The sequence below is a fragment of the Larus michahellis genome, chromosome 1 (genome assembly GCF_964199755.1).
Source record: "Larus michahellis chromosome 1, bLarMic1.1, whole genome shotgun sequence".
Lineage (NCBI taxonomy): Eukaryota > Metazoa > Chordata > Aves > Charadriiformes > Laridae > Larus > Larus michahellis.
This window is the reverse complement of record NC_133896.1, coordinates 150,462,163-150,484,751: the sequence shown is the minus strand read 5'-3', so window position 1 is coordinate 150,484,751 and position 22,589 is coordinate 150,462,163. Positions and strand designations below refer to the sequence as shown.

The following is a 22,589-nucleotide window of genomic DNA, read 5'->3' as shown; positions in this document are numbered from 1 at the left end:
GTCAACATAATAGGCAGTTAAGAATAAAACTTCATTTTAAGTGCACTTCCACATGCTTTGTTTATAATATAGCAAAAACTTCCTATCTTTTTTCCAAACACTTCACTCCCTACTCTAAAGCTGTTCAGTTGAAAATGCACTTTCCCCAGTAAACTTTTTTTAAAAAAGTAACTAAAATTTCTACCCTTTCATATGCTAAGAAATGTTTCCTAATTAAAAACACAGTTTATTACAAGACATGTGAAGACAACATATAGTGAAATGAATTTTAATTGTTGTGCTGTGACTAAAGTAAAGTTCTCAAGGCTGCAATTTAACATTCCAAGTTCTCCCTTCCATCTTTATTGATTCTTAAGATTTTGCACAGAAACTCTTTGGGGGCTAGAACAGCAGTAATTGCATCACACTGTTTTCCAAGACTTCAAGTTTCAAAAGCAAACTCTTCAAAAAGTACAGTTCTTGATTTGATTAGATACAGGGACAAAAATATAGCACATACTTGAAGGTTACATGGTCTACAAATGATGGCAATATTTTCCTTGGGAGAGTACAGTTTGTTTTCTTGTAAATACTCAAAAAGGCTCAACTTCAAGCAGTAATAAACACAAGCAAAAGTGATTTAACCCTTAAAATAAATATTCAGGAAAACCTCTCTGTACATACAAGTGAAAGAATATGTAACACTTTCACGCTAAAAGAAAAAATAAAGATTTTGTTCATATAAGCAGCTGAAATCTGCTGTTCCAGCCCAATGTCCCCAGTAAAGAAGGGAGGCACAAAACACAGGTGACTACTGTAGCTCACTATCTTATGGCCTTTTTGGACAGGGACATCATCACCATCATTTTTTTTTAATCCCTTTTGTTATATTTATTACAGCATGCCAAATCCTTTGGCATATGTGATGGCCTTCAATAATCTTTCTTTAAGCTTTTCTTTGCTTGAATACTCCGGAAGCAAAAGTACATTAAAGCATGTGTGAGATGTAGGTAACCTGTGGGGAGAACAAAAAAGATGAATTCAGGTTTGGGAACATGCAAACTGCATGCAAAGAAATACAACGCTATTTCACAAATCCAAGGGAATGAATTTAAAGAGAAAATTTAAAGAGAATCTACTTCGCTTAATGATTCAACTTTCAGATTTAACTAAGCTAATAAATTAGAAGCACAGAAGTTGCTTCCATTTATAAACAAAGAAGCATAATGTAGATTTTTTTTTTTTTTTTACCTCTCTGTATCTGGGCCATTTTTGGCTATGATCATCTTTAATTTTCCAAGACCTCCCACCGGGGCTCTGTCTGTGCCTGTTGTAAACTGTAAGAATAGTCTTTTCTGTTCATCTGTAAATGAATGGACTATTTCCCAGAATTCCCTATCAAGGAAGAAATCAAAAAGTAAGTAAAATGAAAACTTTCTTTGGTATAAACAAGACTTTCAAAAGCAATCAAACTTTGAAGGCTTAGTAATTCTAATCAACCTTAACATCAGTTTACAAGTTGCATTCATAAACCAAAACTAACGTATTTACCAATGGATGAAATTCAGAAGTAGAAATCAGAAGTATGACCAAAACACTGCAGTTTAACTGTTTTTAAATGTTAATTTGGCTGGTGAGTGATCTGCAAATATTCCTCCTTTATTTTATTATTCCTATTTCCTGAGGAATTATACTGGTTCCACTACACTGTCCATTTCTACCACCTTCTTAAACACCACAAGAAAGAAACGCAGCTGCTGTCAAAGGTTTTCTACCCTAGCAGGAACTAGTTAAGTAGTTGGCAAAGTCAAGAAGACCAAAGGTGCACACTTCTCTGACTCTCGTCTTCAGAGGTCTCTAATCAAAGGGGACAAGAGGGTAAAAACATTTTTCCCCTCTTAAAAACACTGAATTTACTTAATTTCTAGTTAGAGAAGAAAATTCTGCACATGCGACCTTTTCACACAATTCTGTGTTTTATTTTTTAAACAACAACAGAGCAGTGGTAATTTACTGAAACAGCCCTGTTTATGCTGGGAATTATTTATCTATATGATATGAGAGAGGCAAAAACCCAGGGAAAAATCCCTCTTAAGCTTTACCAAAGTTCACTGGAAGCTAAAGACAATGCTTCTACTATCTGCTCTTTCCTGATGACAGTACTTGAGAAAAGTGAAATTATACGTAAGACACTTGCATCTCCAGTACTACAAAAATACTACATCTTACAACATTGAATTCATTATGAAGAAACAGGCATGTGAAGTGCTTTTAATTTTTTGGAAATGAGAAAAATTACCTAATAATAAGAGAGTCTCTCGTATAGCCACCATCATATTCTGTAGTTTCTTCTAGTGCTTGAAAATCTAAATTCTGTAAGAAGATGACATTTTTAACAATGACCACTAATTACATACTTAGGATCAAAAGAGCTCCACTTTTTCTGGTGTAAATTCAGGATTCTTACCCTACTTCCACAAATAAGTAATTCAATTTCCTCTGGTCTAAATAAATATTTCAAAGGAGATTCATTGGTCACCATGTGGAATCCTCTCCGAAAGGCCTTGAACTGCTTTTCTACTGATTTATTGAGTATATAGTCAGCATACAGATTGACAAATTCCTGTAAGGAAACAATCCCAAAAAAAACCCTTAGTACTTCCACACATGCCACTTGAAGTATCTCCCAAAGATATAAGACCCCAAAATACATCTAATTCTATAATTCTACATAGATTATCTGGGCTCAGTTTCTACTCAGCAATAATAAAGAGCAAGTCTCAAACATTTCTCCAACAGGTCAAACACGACATCCAGAAGCAGTGTACGCGTGTATCAATGCTTTCTTTAAAAGAGAAGCCTTTTCTGCTTACAACTACATTGCTATGGCAATTTCCAAAGGCTTTTAAACTTAAATATAAGTGAGACCAAACCTTTATAGAGTCCTACATAATTCTGCACGGAATATCTGAAAATTACAGATTACGTTAAAAGAAATCATGAGCGTACCTTTCTATTTTCATTCGTAATAGGAATTTTATCACCGTTTTCCTTTAAATCATGCATCATTGGATTGCCAAAGAGATCCGTATGAGATATTTGAAACGTTATCATCATATCATCTTCCACACTTCCTTCATACTCTAGTAAGTCTCTCAAACTCTGGTAAAGAACCTAACAGAATAAGAAATATGTGTGTGTCATAAATAAGTTTCAACAGATTTCACCGAGTAACACCAGAAGACATGAAATCATCTGCCTCAAAAAGGGTTGTTACATTCTATGACACAAGTCACCTAAGATCTCCCCTAACAGTCCAAATAAAGGTATATTAAGATCAGTGTTTGTAAAAACAACCAATAGCAGATATTAAGGAAAGACAAAAAAGAAACACGGCAATAAGTGATAACTCCCTTAGAAGAGTCTACCAGTACCCAGGAATCTTCCTAAATGACACGGTCTGACCTGTAGCTTAAGAGCCACTGATTACCTCCTTCCTCTTTTAACTCTTTTGAAACTGTATTTGCTTTTGGCGTCCAGAACATGTTACACTAGTAAGATGAACACATAGGTGTTAAAAAAAAAATAAATCAAAGAAAGCACTGTATTTTATATCAGATAAAATTAAGGCAGCATGCTTTTATCTCCTAAATCTTGATTTAAAATCTGAACAAACTGGGAAGTAATCTTGAAACAACACAGATGGGGCAGTCATTAAAGTAAGAAAATGCACAAAAAAAGTAATAATCACAAGTTAGGTTAGAATTTGCCAAGTGAAACCTGAAATTATCTGTAAATTTGCTCTATTCAAAGGAGCAACCAGCCTTCCTCCCTACCATGCCTTAAGAAAAGCCCAAGATTCTCTGGGAAACCAAACGCTATATGGAAAAGGAACAATTCTTTGGCTGAGACAGAGGTGTAGGACTCAAAAATTCAAAGTGAAGGTAAAAGCAACAACGTATTTTTATAGTGAAGTAATAAAGTTACCCTCAATGTTTTAATTACTGAAAGTTTACATGTAAACCTCATCCTATCACCACCTGTATCCTTTTGACTCTTCCACAGCACCTTTAAAAAAATATCTTGCATTGGAAATTACTGGACTTCGAACTGTTGGTGGTGAGGGCTAGTGAACACCTTGTCCTCCATGCCCTATGGCATTAGCAATGGAAGGCTCGACTACTCCAAGCTTCATTTTTGGTTTCAGAAGCTCTGAAGTAAGTGTTTAAGTCATATTAGAATATAAAGAGTTTAAAAGGGATTATTTTAAAGTAAGTCAGTGTAGGTTTCAGAGGAGAAACATAAGAGTAGGGGAGAAAAATTAGAAACTGCTCTGACTGCCTTGTTCCAGAAAAATAAATGCACTTTTTCTGTCATAAAAAGCTTTGTGTAATAAAAGTTACAGGAAACTGAAAGCATTGTGTATTTCTCAACACCATTTTACAGACAAACTGGTCAAAGTTGGCATGCTGTTACACACAGCCACCCAAAGCAGACTGGATAACCTATTTTTTGATTACATATGCCTCATTTTCCAATTAAACAAAAAAAAAAAGGCAAGTTTTTTTTTTTAAACACTATCGTTTTACTCAGTTTTTGATTAGCTGAAGATTTTGCGTAACTGCTTGTGAAAAGGGAAACGTGCTACCATTTGAAATGAAATGAAGCATACTAATAACTCACACCAGCTAGCATGAGGAAAAGCTACTGGTGATCTTTGATTGAAGATGGAGCAGGGCCAAGACACCCTGCACGCATCCTTCTATGCTCTAGCTACTCAAGCATTTGTGTATGGGAGAAGGGGCTGGGGAGGGGTGGGGGAAGATGGGACACTGACCACTGCTCCCAGACTGTAGGGATATTCATGAACTGCCTTATCTGTCTTTTGGTTTAGAGAAAAACCAATACAAGGACCACACTTTTCCATGTCTACTGTTACTGTCACATTTTTTGTAAAAATCAACTTCTACAAACAGATATAAACAGCCTAATTTTAGAAGTCGCTTTGGGAAGGTAATAACAGTTTATGCTTAATAGTGCTTAGTGATATTAAGCAATTTAGGCAGTATGTAAAAAAACAGAACAAAGCTTTATAAATACCCAGCCCTATTTGTTGACTTGACAATTCTGCCTCCTCCAAACCAGATGTAGTAAGAGGTTTTCTTGCTTATGAATTTATTTTAACAAATACAGACTCTTCACACAAGTCACTGTTGTTTCACTTCCGCTTCTGACAGTGATCTTGTGTTTAATTTAAATGTAGATTAAGGTATTGCATGGAAAATGCATTAATAAACTCAAAGAACATAATGAACTTACAGGATGAGAGTCTGCCAGATCACGGAAAGTTCCTTTTTTGCCCATTAGCTTCCTGTAGACAACCATGGGAAAATGTACATCCAGTATACAGTTATTGTAAATAGCCAGACCCAGTACTATGCCAATCAGTGTAAACTGACCCTCAGTTTCAAAAGAGGACGGATTAAACCAAAACAGTTTTGTAGATTCATCATATGTGAACATCCCTGTAAAAAAAATGATGTTGAACAATTATGGTTACATTTCAATAAAAATTACAAGTAAAACACACCATTATAAACCCATTTGCATTAGAATGCCTCTAAAACATGTTTAGCTTAACGTACATTGAGTTTAACAGCAAAAAGAGAAGCTACTTACCTTAGAGTAATTGGAGCAGCTCAAAATATTGTTACTCACATTACCACTAAAAGCATGCAGGAGACTTGTGATATGACGTCCTGCAATGCCCACTGAAGCTGTACATACACAACCTTTCATGCCCCTTCCATTACTGAGGAAGCAGCAGCACATTGTCAACACAGATGGTAACTTTCATAAACACAACAGTGCAAGAAAAGAACACAAACCAAAAACCAGGTGGACGAAATAATCCTGAAGAACTCCAATTAAAGTGATAGCCTTTCTTCAAAGTTACATCAGATGCAGCCCTATTTCTGAACTGGAAGCTACAATGACGGAGCAGGGATTAACCATCATGTATAAACTTAGAGTTAGATACCTAACATATTTTTTTTTGTTCGTTTAAAGGTACTTGACAAGGTCCGCTGTTGCTGCAGCTACCACGTACATCCTAACTTGAGCGGAAAATGTAACACGGGACTGTTGTTTCACAGAAGGAGTTGCAATTTTAACAGCTCTTCACTGTTGAAAGGGGGAGGTTTTGCTTTGTTCTCCTACCCCTTCATCTCATTCAGCTCACTATTTCAAGTGACCAATTTCCTGCCAAGTTCAAAGGCTGAGTACCTTCACAGAAAGCTTCAAAAAACAGCTGAACTGGCACATGCCAGGAGCTGGAGGGAGCGCGTAGGACTGTACAGACAAGAGAAGGGCAGAGAGCCCCTTACCTGTACCAAGGCTCTTGTTCGTGAAACCAGAGTTTGTGTACAGGCTATAAACTATTTATATGAGTCCCCACAGTAAAACCCATTGCTCACCTGACTAGATACCAAAGCAAGATAAGTGCAAAACCCATACACATAAGGGGAGAGAGAGAGAGAGTCAGTCAGTCCACCCTGGACAAATATAGTCCCAGTGACCTGTTGCTTGCACGGTTAAGTATCACAATTTCCAGGCAGAACCTAAGTGAAAGTGCCCAAGCTCCTTCCTCCCAACACACCAGAAGTTAGATGCACGTGGTCAAGAACAGGAATTACATTTGCCACAAGGATTTACCTGTCAACTCTTAAGAGATATGCTTATTTACAGCCTATGGAGATGTACAACTTGATTACAGCGCCACACAAACAGACCCACAAAATTACTCCTAACACTGAAAATAGGATGCCACCTTCAGCCAAGAGATAAAGCCTGAATTCTCACTCAATGTAAGGAAATGAACAGCAAACTCATTCAGAGACACTGGCTATTCCCCAGAATTGAAGATTATTTATCTTAGTAAGGTACTAGGACAGGGGCAGCTATTAGGGGAGAACACAAATAACAGATGACACATCAGGTAAGCCAACTGGAAATCAGAAATGGATGAGCAACACAAGCATATATAGAAGAAACATTAAATAGAAGCCTGCATTCCATTTTCTGAATTGACTGAAGTAACTTCTGGATTACTGGCACAATAAAACCAATGACTTGTACTTTCTGGAAGGTGACGGAAGGGTTAAAATAGTCAAAACAAACAACTCCAGCAAATGTTAATAATGAAGGACTAACACTTTACCTAGATCCATATCTGGAAACACTTTAATGTGAAACACGGTATTTTATTCACTGACCAAAGTTTATTCACTGACCTATAGTACATTAAAATCATAATAAAACACTAAAAGAAACTGGAAGCTGCAATAAGGGAAAAACGATTGTATAGTGTTGCTAGGAATATTATATGAAATTATTCCTTCTTCTCTTTTACCATGGTGACTGTTGGTCATAAATCTAATAGTTTGAGTTATTGCCTCTTTTGGGTAAAACTTTAAGGTAGTTTAATATGAAAATACTTGAAATGTAATGGTAAAGAAACTATTACAGCAGTAAACATCACTCCACACATACCTATCAGAGGACAAACATTTTAAATTCCATTTAAGGGTTTTCCTTAATGTTCTCTGGTAAAGGAAGTGTTTGCAAATCAACAAAGTCACACTTGGTATATATGGTGTGTGAACTGTTATACTGCAGCGCATATAAATAGATGCAAAAGAAAAGACAACTGTGAATGAAAGCTACATATTCTGCCAAAATCCAATAAATGCTCCTTTTTTCCCCCCCACAAACTTGATATGAATATAAGAAGTGTACATACTTTTTTGTATTTTTGAATACAGAAGTAAAATTTAAAATATGCATGCACATCTAATCTATTACCCATCTTTACACACAGGAAGTGTATATACACAGGCTGGATTTTAGCTGAATCAGACTTCAATTACTAAACAGGAGTATTTCAATGTAGACACCCCACACAACTTCTGTTTAAATAAACTCAGGTTAAGAATGTATTTTGCATTGGAAATACAACTTTGTCCAAGTCCTAAGACTTCATTATTTTGCCATACTCTAATTTATTCCAAGTAACTTTGCTAATTCAGATTCCGAATCTCTGCAAGTTCATAGCAGTTTTCAGAGTGAGTAAGACTTGCCTATGGATCTGTATCACTTGTTACAAGAACTGGCTTGTGTATGGTGAAGGGCAACTGACAAGGTTCAGATTCTGTTGCAGAATTTGAAGACTTCCTCTTTAACCCGGTCAAAATGAATTCCTGTGTTCCTTCAACAATTTTCTAAGCTACAAACCCAAGAACAGCAGCTTCCTTTTTTAAAAAGGTTCTATGAACCCAAATTAACTAATGGCCATAAGCTGTTGAGCTTCTTTAATGGAAGCCATTACAGGAACTACAATGTGACATCGTATTTCACGAATTATGAAATTAGTACAGGAACCTTGTAGGTCTCATTTCTATTCTAACACAAAGTATTTGTAACATTTTAAAACATTTTAACCTTTTCAGAGCTGTAGACGAGCTGCATATTAAAAGCAGCAGGTCCTTGAACGTGTAAAGATGGAAGTATGTAAGACTGGTGCAGGGAGCAAGGGAAAAAACCACTAAGATGTAAATGTGACTGTTAAAGCACAAATATAAAACTTTGTCTCTGTGATGTATCAAATTACTCCTGGTTCTTAACTAACTACAATCAACTTTGACACTACTCCCACACTTTGGATCTATATCCCTTTTAGATGAAATCATTAGAAGAACTGAGACTATCGTGTTTTTTTATGCTGGAGGAAGGGGAGGAAATAACTCAAAAACTCACCATAGTCCTACTCTGGTTTTATTGCAGAAGCTTTTCCTCTTTGGTGTGATTACTAATTCTAGAAGCTAATCACAAAGCAAAGTGAGGAGAAAGGCAAGAGAACAAAGGAACCCTGCAAAGAAACCCTATGCTACTGATTTATATCTAAACAAGCAATGATAGCTTTCACTAACTATACACAAATAGGAGGATGACTGATAACATAGTGAGCCTCAATGGATCAAATACTCTCATGATCACCAAGAAACCTGGACAGCTTCAGAGAGAAGCAGCAGCAGATGTAGAAAGGCACTGCATCAACACAGAACAGCCCAGGTTGGAAGGGACCTTGAAAGATTGTCTGGTCCAGCCTTTCATGGGAAAAATATGATAAATTAGTAAATTATTAGAATACATACCAATATCTGGATTGAAGATTTCTTCCACAACCAGTTGAAAAAATTCTTTGGAAACACCTCCTTCATCTACCCCTTGCTCTCCTTCAAATTCAACATACAATTGCTTCTTCAAGTCTGCAGGATTTTCCATGGCAATCATCTCTAGCTATTGAGTGAACAGATAGAAGTATTTCATTAGTAAATCTGTTAAGCAGAAGAGTCAGTTGAGTATCAAATAATGAAATCAAAACTACCCTCCAAACCTTAGAAGAAAGCAAGTAACAGTAAAATATCAGAAACCAACAGTAATGCTAAATCAGTCTAAGCACGTATTAGAAGTTGGGGATTAACACAGCAAGAAACTTACCACAGATCTGATCTTTTAGCCAATTAAGTCTGTTAGCTTTCTCCATTTCTATTCTTTGAAGCACTTATTTAAAATAAGTTAGTATTGTGTTGCACAAAATTCACAGAAAACAGTATGAAAACAAGACGTATTACTGAGATAATTACATTCATCTGACAACGAAAAGAGACTGCAATCTGATCTACATGTTTGACAACGAACGGTTTTGTGAAGGGATTACAGAGATATGTTTTCAGAACCTTCATGTGATAATTTGCAGTGGAAGACAGAAGACAAGATTTTGACTAGCAGCTGCATCTCACAAACAAAGAGTTGGGGGAAAAAAACACCCCAGAAATAAAAAGACACTAATATTACAATCAAATCGATCCCCTTCCTGACCCTATCAAAGAAGTCTCAGAAATCTCTTGCTCTATTACTTCAGTGCCTTTAAACAGATCTACCGCATTGCTTCCAAGAAAGTGAACATTCAGTTAAGGTCAAATAGAAGGTCTGATATTTCATAGGAAAGGGTTTCATGTCTATACAGGAGGCCATTACAGATCTTTCACTTTCTTCCAACACAAATGTATCATTTCAATAAATTAAAAGTTATGCAAGAATATTTTGTAGCTGATAATAAATACGTTGCTTAAAAGCGTAAGCATATTGGTTAAACCTGTGCAGCATGATTACATTAAACATACCTATGTGCCAAAGAAAACTCAACAGCAGTAAAGTGAGGCACAGATGGATCTGTACATTCCTCTACAAAGACCATATTATTGGTGAGATTTGCCTCTAACCCAGGCTAGCGCAAACTGTACTTACCAGCACGTGTCCTTAATGTGCCAAACCATTTCTTTGTATTTCACTACCCTACCTTATCCAAACACACATGCCAACACATCCTTTACATCCCAGAATTTTACTGCAGAAGCATAAAAGGAAAACAGGAATAGAACGGAAAGGATAAAGGCAGCAATAATGACACCATCAACTCATAAAATGACACCACCAGCGACATACATTTTCTCCTGGTAACTGCCAAGTCAGCCAGCCACGTTGGAGATGGCACAGCAGGGGCAGATGGGTGACAGAGCTAAGGAGGTTAGCATAACACATTTGAAGACTTTGAAGCTCCTTATGCAAAAGGAGCACGTGGAGAAAGAATTGCACTAACTGGTATGGAAAACTAGTATCAGGAAGAGAGTGAGTTTAACTCCGTAGCATAAAAAGCTCAGTTTATAAAAAAAAAAAAGTGGCAAACCATGAAGACCTCAATAACAAGAGCAAGTCAGATTAGCTGATAGAGATATATATTAAATTACGAGATTAACTGGAAAACTTAGTTATGTACTAAAGCGTTCGGTATTCTACTGCCTATCATTTGCAATGAACTATTTTTGCTGATAAGGAGACCAAATAACACTTGATCTTTGAAATTCACTGTATTTTATCAACAATACTTCTGCAGCAAAAACATGCTGTAGTTCCCTCCGTTGTTATTCTCATCACGTTTCCCATAACAGTGTAGTTTTGCATCTTGCCTTTCATGTACATCTTAAAATTATGCATCTCACAGATGTGTAAAAAAATTTTGTTCCTGAATAGGAGGACAATGGAGCTTAAGCCATGTTCCAGATATAGCTGAGACTTTTTAAAAACAGAGAAGTAGCATTTTTAAGCCCGTAACTACAGTTATACATTCGAGAAATTCTCCTATTTGAACCCCTTCCACTTACAACTGGCACTAATAATGCTTTGGTTTTTTTCTCCCCAGTCATGACTTTGTACTATTTACCACCAGCGATTTACTATTTTCCAAGTTTTACGTATTTTGATGAATTCTGAGAAAGCAAGTAATGCCTCTGCATTTCTTTGGTGACAGCAATCCTTTGTCGTAGTGTAAATGCTTATGTTATAGAAATAAACTTAAGCTATGGAGAGTGCTCATATTTATATGTAATAAAACAATTAAAAAAGCCACTATTTCAAAATTATTTTTGTACTGAGAACTACACCACAATGAGTGACATAAAAGAAAAGCATTATTAAAAAAAGAGAAAAAAAAACCACTTTTAGCTGAGCAACACCAGCTGAGCAGATTGTAATGCTGTGCTGATTTCTGTGAGGGAGTCAGATAGAGGATTACCAAGAAGCCAGTATTTTGAGTCAAAGCCTAACGTTCCTTGAAGTAGATTCTATCTATAACCAGGACAATGTTGCTAAGCTGCTCAACTGAAGGTTGCGGATTTAGCTGCTCCTTTGAACATTTGTGTCTCTAAACACTGATGCTTCACAAGAAAACTGGAATTCAGTGGAAAACGCAGCAGTAGCTACGATAGTGGAGCGGCACTGAATTTTAGCAGAACTGCAGCAGTGTTTCTATAGCAAGGAAGTATGAACTTCAGTTTAAAGCTGTTTGGTTTTGGTTTTTGTTTTTTTTTAAATAATCAGAGCTGTCTCATGTCAACAGAGATGCTGCTGGATAGACCAGCGTTATGTGTGAATTCCCCAAAATTTTAAAAGCTAATATGGTCTCTGTCACGATGGTTTGACTGGCCAAGCAGATGAAGTCATTGTTCCATTTTCCAGGGACTTTCCAGAAAGCACGTATGTAGCATCTCTGAAGAAGCAGCATCAAAAATTGAGTATCTATGAATTGGAAAGCTGAAAGCTGAGATGGCATTATAAAGAATATCTGTATTTTGTTGGCTGAAACGTGATATTGTGCCACAGCATAAGAGACTGTAGGATTTACTTTGCTTACAGAACAACATCGCTCTTTCCTGAAAGGATTCTTCCATTGAATGAGAGAAATACGACAACATTTAAAAACAGCAGAGTTTGTTCACCTTCTTAAAATTGATAGCAACTGATCTAATTTCTATTCAGTTAAAACCGATCAAAAAGACCCCTCAAGTTCTACCAATAGAACAAAAGTTCTCTTTAAGGCAGTGGCAGGAATACTTTTCATGCTATAAGGCAAAACTGACAAAAGCACAACTAATACAAGTTTGAAAGTACTGGTGACACAGCATGACATAGTCGGTCACTACATTTTCTGCAAAACAGCATGTGAAGTAATACTTAAAGTGACTAAGACGCATCCTCTCAAGCTGTACTTTATGGTTCATGCATACACCACCAGTCAGACATATTCTGCATGCAAACAAGGCACACTAGCGCCAGGATTTTTCAACTCAACACACAAACATTGAACCTCAAAGCTCCTGAAGTATTTTGTTGCTAATGTAGTATGAGAGAATCTGCCTACTGGCTTCAGTTGTCACATAGAAGTTTTAGCTCAAAGTATTTTAGCAGAGCCTCGCAGCCACCTACATTCAATGTGAAATTTGTCAAAGTGAGTTTCTAATCTGTGAGCAAGTATCAGCCAGACTCGACTCTGCTGAAGCAGTCCACCACATTTTCATTCGTCAAACTCACATGTCGTAACCCACACCCTTTAAATTACTGCTACCTGAGAATAAATCCACATACAATCTGGGGAGCAGGGGAGGAGAGTAAACTCAGACGAAGGGGATGAAAGAAATAGCTGTTGGGGGATGAAAAGGCAGAAGAAGTAATTTAAGGATAAACTTCCTTTCATTACTACCACATATCCATGCAACATGACTCAGCAGGAGTCCAGCTAACCTCTTAAAAGAAATCTGTTAAACACAAAAAAGCATGTTAACTGTTTTCAAAAACTGTAAACTGAGCTACCAACTCCCAAATGTAAGGGCTCCTTAATAAAAGTGGGGATTAGCACCTTACCATTTCCAACACCCCACTCCCTCCGTGACTTTTCAGACTAAGATACATACAAATAAGTATATAATACAAAGAAAGCATGTTTCATAAGTCCATTTCAATAAAAAAAATGAAAAATAAGTTTCTGATGCAAGTTTCATACATGCAAAGAAATCGAACAATGACTCTGTAAATAAATTTTTTGCTTAGAAGTACTTGCTCCAAAATGAACTATGATTCTCTTAACAAGCAATTTTAAACAAGCTATTGGTTCAAAGGTATTTAAAAGGTACTGCTTCAAATTCTCGATAAAATAAAAAAATCCTATAGTAGTAGTAATAATAATAATAAAAAAAAAATCACTTACCAGTGCTCATATTTGTTTTAATAAAGTCCAAAAAGGGAGAAGATGCACATACTGAATTCTAAAAGTTTAAATATTAAGTATTGGTAAGAGAAAAACAGCTTGGTGGTAGCTTAATTAGCTCGACTAATTAGCAAAGACAGACCCATACTTATTCCACTTGCATGAAGAAATTATGAAAGCTGACCGATATACTTGATTGTAGTATCCAGCATGAATGAAGAGAATATGAATAAAACGATCTCAACCTCATTTTAATCACTATTTCTGAAAATGTTTTTATCATGAAATTATCACAGTTATATATAATCAAAATTCTGCAGTGGTTGTTCTGTAGAGACACAGGTCTAGTGACATGAGTATGTAATTACTTACAATTCAAACAAGTCTATATGTTTTCAAACCCCAGAAGTGAAAAACGCAATGCAAAAGTATCAGTAATCATAATTACTTAGTTGTAATTTAAGTGTGTTTGGAAACATTTTGTCACTGAACACTGCTTCTACTACTGAAGACTATTATCTCAGCAAGATCTTTCTGACAATTTTCAGGTGAGACACTTCCAAAGTTCAATACTGCACCCAAAACTACAACCGTCTCTGATGACAACTCATACAACATAGCTTTCACTTAGGCTTGATGCTGTCCGTGTTGCTACAGAAGCACATGGTGCCCGTCTTTGACCTGCAGTTCCAACTCTCACTTCAATCACAGACAGAGCAAGTCACTTCAAGCATTAGGACTTCCTGAGGTTTGTGTGTGGGTCACATCAAAATGCCTGTGATGCCCATAACCTTTTGATGGATCTTTCTTTCACGAAGAGCTACAAGTTCTGGGCAACAACATCCATAATTTTAAGGTACATTGTGTGGAAAAAAAATATGTCCTTTTGCTTATGTTAAGCCTGCTTCCTGATAACATGACTGGATGGTACCAGCTGAGAAAAACAGTATTTCCCATTCAGGTTCTCCATGCCATCTTTTATGTCTCCTCTATTGTAACTTTTAACATTAAGAGGACTTTACAGCCTCTCTGAAGAGAATCTGAACTCTCCAGATGTATTTATTGTATCCTTTTTGATATTAAAGTGAGAAGAAACAAATCAAAAAGAGAGGCATAGGCATACCATAGTAAACAGAGACACTGCATTGTTTCATTTGCTGCTTTCTTAACTCCTAACATTTCCTCAGGAATATTTAAAATCTCTTCCTTGAGCACTCATACTTCATATTATCAATTAAATCACATCAATAGTTAAAAGGTGACCTCTGTAGACACTACTTATATTTATCAACACAATTTTCTCTAAGTCTACACCATTTCACAACAGCTACCTTGTTGTACCTGTTTGAAGTGGCACATACAGCTCCCATCCCCCTGCTAGGGTGGCAAGCCTTCATTCATCTCCATTTTACTGAATATAATCTGTTTTCCGCTTTTGAGAAATGCCTGGGCCCCACTTGGTCTCGTTGACTAATGCTACAGTTCAGCTCAAACTACTTGATTTAGAATAATTGTATCTTTTTCCTTTATTTTCTGTCCCAGAATAAACAGTTTAAAATTCTTACTCTCCTTGGAGCTTTGACAGAGTCGGATCACCATAATTTAGCATGTTCTGACAGCTTAAATTAACAGCCATAAGAGGATCCATGGCAACTGCCCAGGCACGTACTTGTAGACTGCTAGGTGGTGCAAGGGCTGCTGCAAGTGCATCACAATTTAAATTAGTATGTTTGAGCTTTATCTGATTTAGATTACCTAGATTTCCAGCAGAGCAAGAGTGTGCAGAGTGATGACTGCTGTGGCCCCGTTGCGATACAGCAGCTGCACCTACTTGATGTCGCCTATGAGCTTTCTAAGCAACATTAAACCTTTTTTTTTTTTTTTAATCCTCAAGGATTTCGACTTCCTTCCACAACAAGAAATATGTAGAAGAATGCCTTTTCTCATATTTGCAGATTTTCCTTCCCCTCATCAGCATGAGGGGAAAGGTCTGCTGGTCCTCTTCTGGAACTGATGTTAAAACAAACATCTTCCCAAAACTAGCTCTTATCCTCTTTCAGCCCATCTTCTCCTAAAGAGACAGTACTATCCCTCCCCTTTTTTCAATATTTATGTATCCCAAAGCTGAACAGAATCAAGGAAATAAACTCTATTACATCAATGTGACAAAACATAACTGGATACAGCCATAAGTCTGATAGGTAGTAAAATTACATAGGGAATTCTTAAATTAGAAAACTGGTAGACAACAGGATTTAATCTTAGAACAGTATATTCCTCATTTGCCTAACAAAATTGGGTTTACAGACAGAAGTAATTTCTGCATTGCAATTTTGTTTGTCCTATTGGTACTGGAGACAAAGGTTTTGCCTGCTAAGTCATTATATCAGCAATTCCCATGAAGCAGCTAACCCATCTGGAAACTCAGAGGTACTTTCCCCAGAGTCTCCACAAATACCCGTCTGGCTGTAAAGCCATAGTTAAATTTAAAATTTTGCAAGCCTTGCTGTGTTTTAATAACAGAACACAGAAAAACGAGCTTCTGAAAAATAACAGCTTTAGGGAAAAAATAAAGGAAGAGTCCTAAAATTAAAGGACATATTTATGAAAAAACTTTACTGTGAAATATTCTTTATAGTTTGTACCTTGTATAATTCCCATCTTCCAAAAGTGTGTGAACAAATGGCTTTAAGTTTTACTGTAAGAAGCCAACATATTCAGAAACAGGCTGCTCTCACTGTTCTCAGGTCTTACTTCTTCTTTCTCAGCCATGTAAGTATTTACACCAAATTGCAACAACGCTTAGAGAAGCGGGAAGTTCTACTTGTCATGCAGTCACTCCACACACTTTGTATGCAGAAGTTCAGAAGTCCACAAGAAAAGTGGACAAAATAAAAGCTTTAATTCTAACTTCCATCTGAAAACGCCTACTATCAGAAGATGATCCAAGACAGTCCAGAGGACAAAGTACAGAAACAGAAGTTGGTCACTCTCACCTTTAAGAGCTATAACAGTGCAGAATCTGCTAATGGGGAATAAGAACTATTTGACACTTTAAAACAGCTAAGTCTGCAACCGTTATGAGTAGAAGTGATTCTGTGGAACATACAAATCTTCAGCAGCTAGCTCAGAATTCAAAATTAATACAGTAAGGCTATTTGAGTTTCTTCTAGAGGAACTCTAGTACATGAAACACTGCACTTGCATGCAGTCCTTTTCAGTTAGTCAAAGCCCACCAGGTTTGCACTAGTCAGAACCAACAAACCTAAGTTCCATGTTGCTGCATGACTTACCCGGACGAGCGCATCATCTATGATGTGATCACGTCGCACTTTAAGTCGCAAATAGGGGTTGAGCTGCTGTCCTTGAACTAAGCTGTAGAGTACAGTTATGCGTCTTTCACTGTACATCCGGATTCTATTGTCATAATACAATCCCAGGTTCTTGGTAACAGCATTCAATATGAAGGGACAGGTCATAAAAGAGAATTTATTTTCTGTTTCTACTTTGAAGAAAGTGTAGTCTTTGTCCATTTCTAGAACATCATTCAGTGGTTCATTAATAAATTCTTCAAAAGGGATAAGTGGTTTTCTGCAATCTATAGTTTTAACACCAAGTTCAGTTTCCAGTGGGTCCACTCGAGGACCCTTTTTATTTCTTCTTTCCTCACCCAACAGCTCTTGAAGAGTTAGTTCACTTGATTCTGGGATGGGTTCTTCATCTTCTTCTTCGTTATGATCTGTATCCACATCCCCTCCTACTACATTTGCATAGTAAACCATTTTCAAGCACTTTGAAGCAGCAACAACAGCATCATCATCATTCACTAGGTTACGACTATTGAACTCATTGCTTATGACTTTGTAAGTAATAAGCTGCTGAAATGTTTCCATCATTCTCCGAATTTGGTCTGCTCTATACTTAGACCACAATCTGACCAGTTTTGCTTGAGCTGCAAGGGGCAGTTTGCTCATTGCTTTGCAAAACAACGGTAGAGCCATTTCCAGATACTCTGGGCTATGAAGATTGCCATTCTCCATAACGATAATAAACAAATTCAGATAGTTAGGATCCCGAGAGTACACATTATGATAAGTCAAGTCACATTCCACATTAGGTGACAAGTACACAAGTGCATTTAAAAAGGCAGTTTCTATTTTTTCATTAGAAAGTAATCTATCATAGACCCGTCTGACTGCTTCAATATCTACAGACACTTCATCCGGGCCTAGTTTTTGGAGGTTATTATCTCCCTGTGGGTTATCACCTATTCTGGATGACGAAGACGATGATGCGCCTGAATCTTCTTCCATAGCAGCAGCCGAACAGGCAGCTTTTTCCTTCTCATCTTCATCTTTATCTTCATCCTTTCCTTGAAGAGACTTGAGCTCCTCCTTGGTGTGCTGCTTGGCTTTTCGGAAACTCTGCACCAATGCTTCAGCACTAGAAAATACTCTCCCGATCACCCGAATTAAAGGGGAATAATCCTCTTTCTCTCGACATAGTTCAAGAATTTCATATATCTTGTCTTCTGTTAGAAAAGTCACATCTATAAAAAGATAAAATATTAATTTTATTAAGATAAAACTAAAAAGATAAAATATTTTTATTTTTTTCTACTCAAGAAATCTGTATATTATCACATCATTAACACTTTGGAAGAAACAGTCAGTGCTGGATAAATTCAAGATGGATACTTTATAATTTCATAAACATGATAAATCATGACTTCATTCACTATGATTTTGTAAAACATTTTATTCATGGATGTTGATCACTGAACACGCTCAATGGCAAAACGGTTTTGCAGCCAATTAACTACATTGGGTAGTGCTTAACAGTATTGCATCATCTAAACAAGAGCAACTAAATCAATCAGTATGATGTTTAAACTTTAAATAACTTCACTAATCAGACTGTCTGATAATAAGGTCTTCTGGTAAATCTGCACAGTTAATGCACAAGTCAAACTCCAGACAAACTCCACTTTTTTCAAACATAGCACATACTTATGGACTTCACACACTTTTTCCCCCTTAAAACAGATCTCAAAGAAAAGATTCAATGATTTGTTTTGTTGTATATTAACTGGAATATAAAATTTCTTATTTCTGCTTAATGTTTTCTGCAACTGTTTTTATATTAAACTGATGCCTGAAAATCATCTGAAAAAAACACAATACAGGCTCAGAAATTTATGCTGCCTTCTAAATTACACACCCAGGTGGGCATGTGGGTTTGTACATTAAGGACATTAGGCCTCACAGAGATAAACAACTTCAGTATACTCATCAACTTGCTATTCAGAGGAACAAGCTGGTTAAAAAACATCATTTGTATGTGTTCCAAGTACCTGTCAATTCCCCCTCCCCTCCAAACCCCTGAAATGAAACACGTAATTTTGTGGTTGTCCTGGTTTCAATAGGATAGAGTTACTTTTCTTACTAGTAGCTGCTGTGTTTGGGATGTAGTATAAGAATAATGTTGATAACACATATTGTTTTAGTTCTTGCTAAGTAATGCTTATCTTAAGTCAAGGACTTTTTCAGCATCCCATAGAAGCTGAGAGAGACAGGACAAGCTGGCCAAAGGAATATTCGTAACATATTTGTCATGCTCAGTATATAAATGGGGTTGGCCAGGGGGCAGGAATCAGTGATCCAGCAATGGGCTGGGCATTGGTCAGCAGGTGGTGAGCAACCTGCATTGTGCATCACCTGTTTTGTATATTCTTTTATCATGATTATTGTTATTATTTTCTCTTCCTTCACAGTCCTATTAAGCTGTTTTTATCTCAACCCATGGATTTGACTTTTTTTTCCCCCTGATTCTCTCCCCCATCCCACTGAGGGGAGGGGGGAAGTGAGCAAACGGCTGTGTGATGTTTCACTGCCTGCTGGGTCAAACCACAACAGTGGTCCATTTGTTATTTAAAATCTTCCTTTCTCATTAGAAAAGAGAAGGAGAAAACATTATTTATATCTTTATATGCTACTTCTCGAACAGAACCCACAGTGCTTTCACATCAGGTCATGATTTGGAGTAGGATTACCACATGACCAGACCCTGAAAAGATGTTCTAGTTTAAGCGGATTCTTCTAAAGTGACACATAATTTAGAAATAAAACTGAATGTGTTTAATAGCATCTCTAGAGATCTAAAAAACACACAGCACTGTATTCACCAACCGTGCTAGAACAACTACCTCTGCAAAAAGTGTATCATTTTAATAAATACAGTTACATGTTAATGTATTTTGAAATGTGATTGCTTACACTAACATTCATTCCAAGTAGTCATTAAATTAAAAATACAAACTAAACAATGCAAAGACAGACAACCTATTGATTTTTGCAGAGCCCCAGGCCATTCTTAGAGCACCTACAACACAGGAAATATTAAGCTTGTGTCACGCTACTGAGATTGACTTTCACAATCTAAAGATAGCGAAAAAGCTTCAAAACTAAAATCTGTCCTGTTAAGAAAACCAACATCATTGAAAATATTTTGAAAGGATTCAAGCTTAGTGCAACATGTCCTAATTTCATCTGCTGCAGTGCACGGTCAAGAAACAAACTTGCCTGGAAGAAATTTAACTGCTGATACAGATGCTGTTCCATGCCATAGCTCCTCAAGTTCACTGATGCTGGATAACAGAGGTTATTCATAGCATAAAAGTTATCAGCAAAAGCTGACAATTTAACAATACAACACATTTCAATTTCCATACTTACAACAGGAATTCCCTAGTCATTCTTTTAAAGTTTTAAGTATTTAAGGAATTAACCATGTGCTATTTCTAGTTAAAATATTTAGTATTAGCATTAGCAGATTCCTAACAGTTTTAAGTCATATCCTGTGACCATCCTCTACTGAGCTGCCATAAGGTTCTGCCCCATTTTTACATTACAGCAGTGAGAAAAGCTGCAGAAAAACAAACCTAAGTGAAGCTTTCATCTAAGTCAAGTCAATTTTAGCTGACTTGTGTCTGAATACGTGAGCTTTTACATGCCTTGTCCTCTCGGCCTTTCTATTGCAACTAAGTGACCCAGCCAAGTAAATGATCTCCTCGCAGACCTTGTTCTCAGTAATGCTCCATGACAAATCTGTACATGAAGTAAAGCTTTAGCAGCGATCCTTGACTACGAAAAAGACTGTATGTAATCTATATATTGCCAACAACACACACCCTAATGAGAAAACTTATTAATTATCTTTTCGTTATCTCTTATGGAAGCTTTGTTATGACTGTGTGCTCACTGCCTGTCCACTGACCTTCTCTGTTCCCAATTTAACGTTTTGGTGATCAGAGTTGAAAATAGTTTCCCAGGTAATTACAACACTGATTTTGAAATGGCTCTCTCTATATATAACTACATTTGTAAGCCATGCTTGTTATATATTTGCAATTTCTCTATTTCCTTCCTCTTTTTGGACTGCCATCTAAGATATCACTGAGATGCTGACAACGGCCTCCAGATACATTTTTCCCCCCAAAGGTAAATAGTCTTAGGGCACAGCACTACAGAAAAGAAATTTAAGTAGTTCTTTCTGAAGGGCATTTCTTTCAACTTATTTAGAATTTACAATCCTATGTCAAGCATAAAAGCAAGATGCACATCTTTTTCCTTGGCTTTCTTAAACTTAACTGCAGTCTTCCCAGTAACTGTTGCTGCAGATGGATCTAAAAATTTCAGAGTGCTAGTCTCCTTCGACATCGTCCATTTCCAAAGGTAACTAAGAGTCTCAGATGAGCTTTAAGAATGCATTCACGCTCTCTGTCCATCCAACTACAAGACAGGTCAATACTTGTGATGCTGCAACAGATGAAGTCTGAGTCATAGCTTTAGAGAACAGACTGTCTCTGGAGATAGGTTGAGGAGACTCTTAGATATCTCTCTTGGGGAGAGGGAAGAAAATCCTGTACATGCACACGTTCATTAAAAATACACAAAACTAAGAGACAAATCACAAAACAGACTTAATGTGCCTCTTGTCCATTTAACACTACACTGGCTCCCCTTTCCCCTCCCTACCGTTTGTTTACTCTGATCATAAATAATTTGGGGACAGATTTATCCTTGCACCAGATAAAGAACAAACTGATTCAGATATCGACTGGAGCATCTTAGGTCACTTATAACACAGTGCTATGTTTTATTGCTGATTCTGTAGGCGTTTTTAATTCTCTGCTGTAAACAGTTTCACCTTCTTCAGCTAAAATGAGTGAACCTGAGCTTCTGTGTTTATACTACATACTGCAACGATACTTAAAAAAGGTCTGCTCAAAGGGTTAATGGCTTTAATTTCATTTAGCTTGCGATTTCTGTTCGCGGCACAGGCTTTGATGACAAAGTTATTCTTGTACTACGTATTTACTATTCTAGTGAGTTTGAAAAGCTAAACAGAAGTCAGAAAAGTCATACAGAAAAGTATTTCATTTTCGTACACTGACCTAGAAATCACTTTGCTTAAACTTTTTCTAGCTTGGTAGATCTATTGCCTATCATCCACTGTATCATTTTTTGTTCCTCTGTTAAGTTTCTTAACACAGAAACTGGAATTAGTTAAAGTATAACTTCTATAACTCATTAACTACAGAAGAGTTATGAAACAGTGAAACTAACACAGTCATACAACAGCACTTTAAAAAAACCTCCAATATTTGCAAAACCAGTAATCTCAGAAAGCAACAAATGCACACGGATTTTAATGGAGATGTGGTAAAGATCCACTGGATAAAAAATCCAATGATTTGGAATCGTCGTTCAGCATTAATCCAGCCATTTTTCAGAATCCATAGTAACATATTTGATTTCCCAGTATTGTATTTTACTTAAGAAGTCAGCAGAACACTACCACAGTCAGCAGAATACCACCACAGTGAATTCTGTAGGCTTATACTTATGCATATTAAACGTGTTCTATTTTAGGAAAATTCTAAAATAAA

General features: G+C 36.7%; 1 protein-coding gene across 5 annotated transcripts in view; it reads right to left on the bottom strand.

Annotated features, from left to right (window-relative positions):
* Positions 1-252: 252 nt before the first annotated feature.
* Positions 253-22,589, bottom strand: part of UBE3A (ubiquitin protein ligase E3A) — a 53,738-nt gene continuing 31,401 nt past the window's right edge. For all 5 annotated transcript variants that reach the window (XM_074608328.1, XM_074608348.1, XM_074608358.1 and 2 more), the window contains 8 exons: positions 16,933-18,188; positions 9,192-9,336; positions 5,299-5,504; positions 2,989-3,153; positions 2,447-2,602; positions 2,279-2,352; positions 1,231-1,374; positions 253-994 (listed from right to left, as the gene is read on the bottom strand). In XM_074608328.1, the coding sequence (XP_074464429.1) occupies positions 874-994; positions 1,231-1,374; positions 2,279-2,352; positions 2,447-2,602; positions 2,989-3,153; positions 5,299-5,504; positions 9,192-9,336; positions 16,933-18,188 (2,267 nt within the window). In that variant the 3' untranslated portion in view covers positions 253-873. The remainder of the gene's footprint in view (positions 995-1,230; positions 1,375-2,278; positions 2,353-2,446; positions 2,603-2,988; positions 3,154-5,298; positions 5,505-9,191; positions 9,337-16,932; positions 18,189-22,589) is intronic.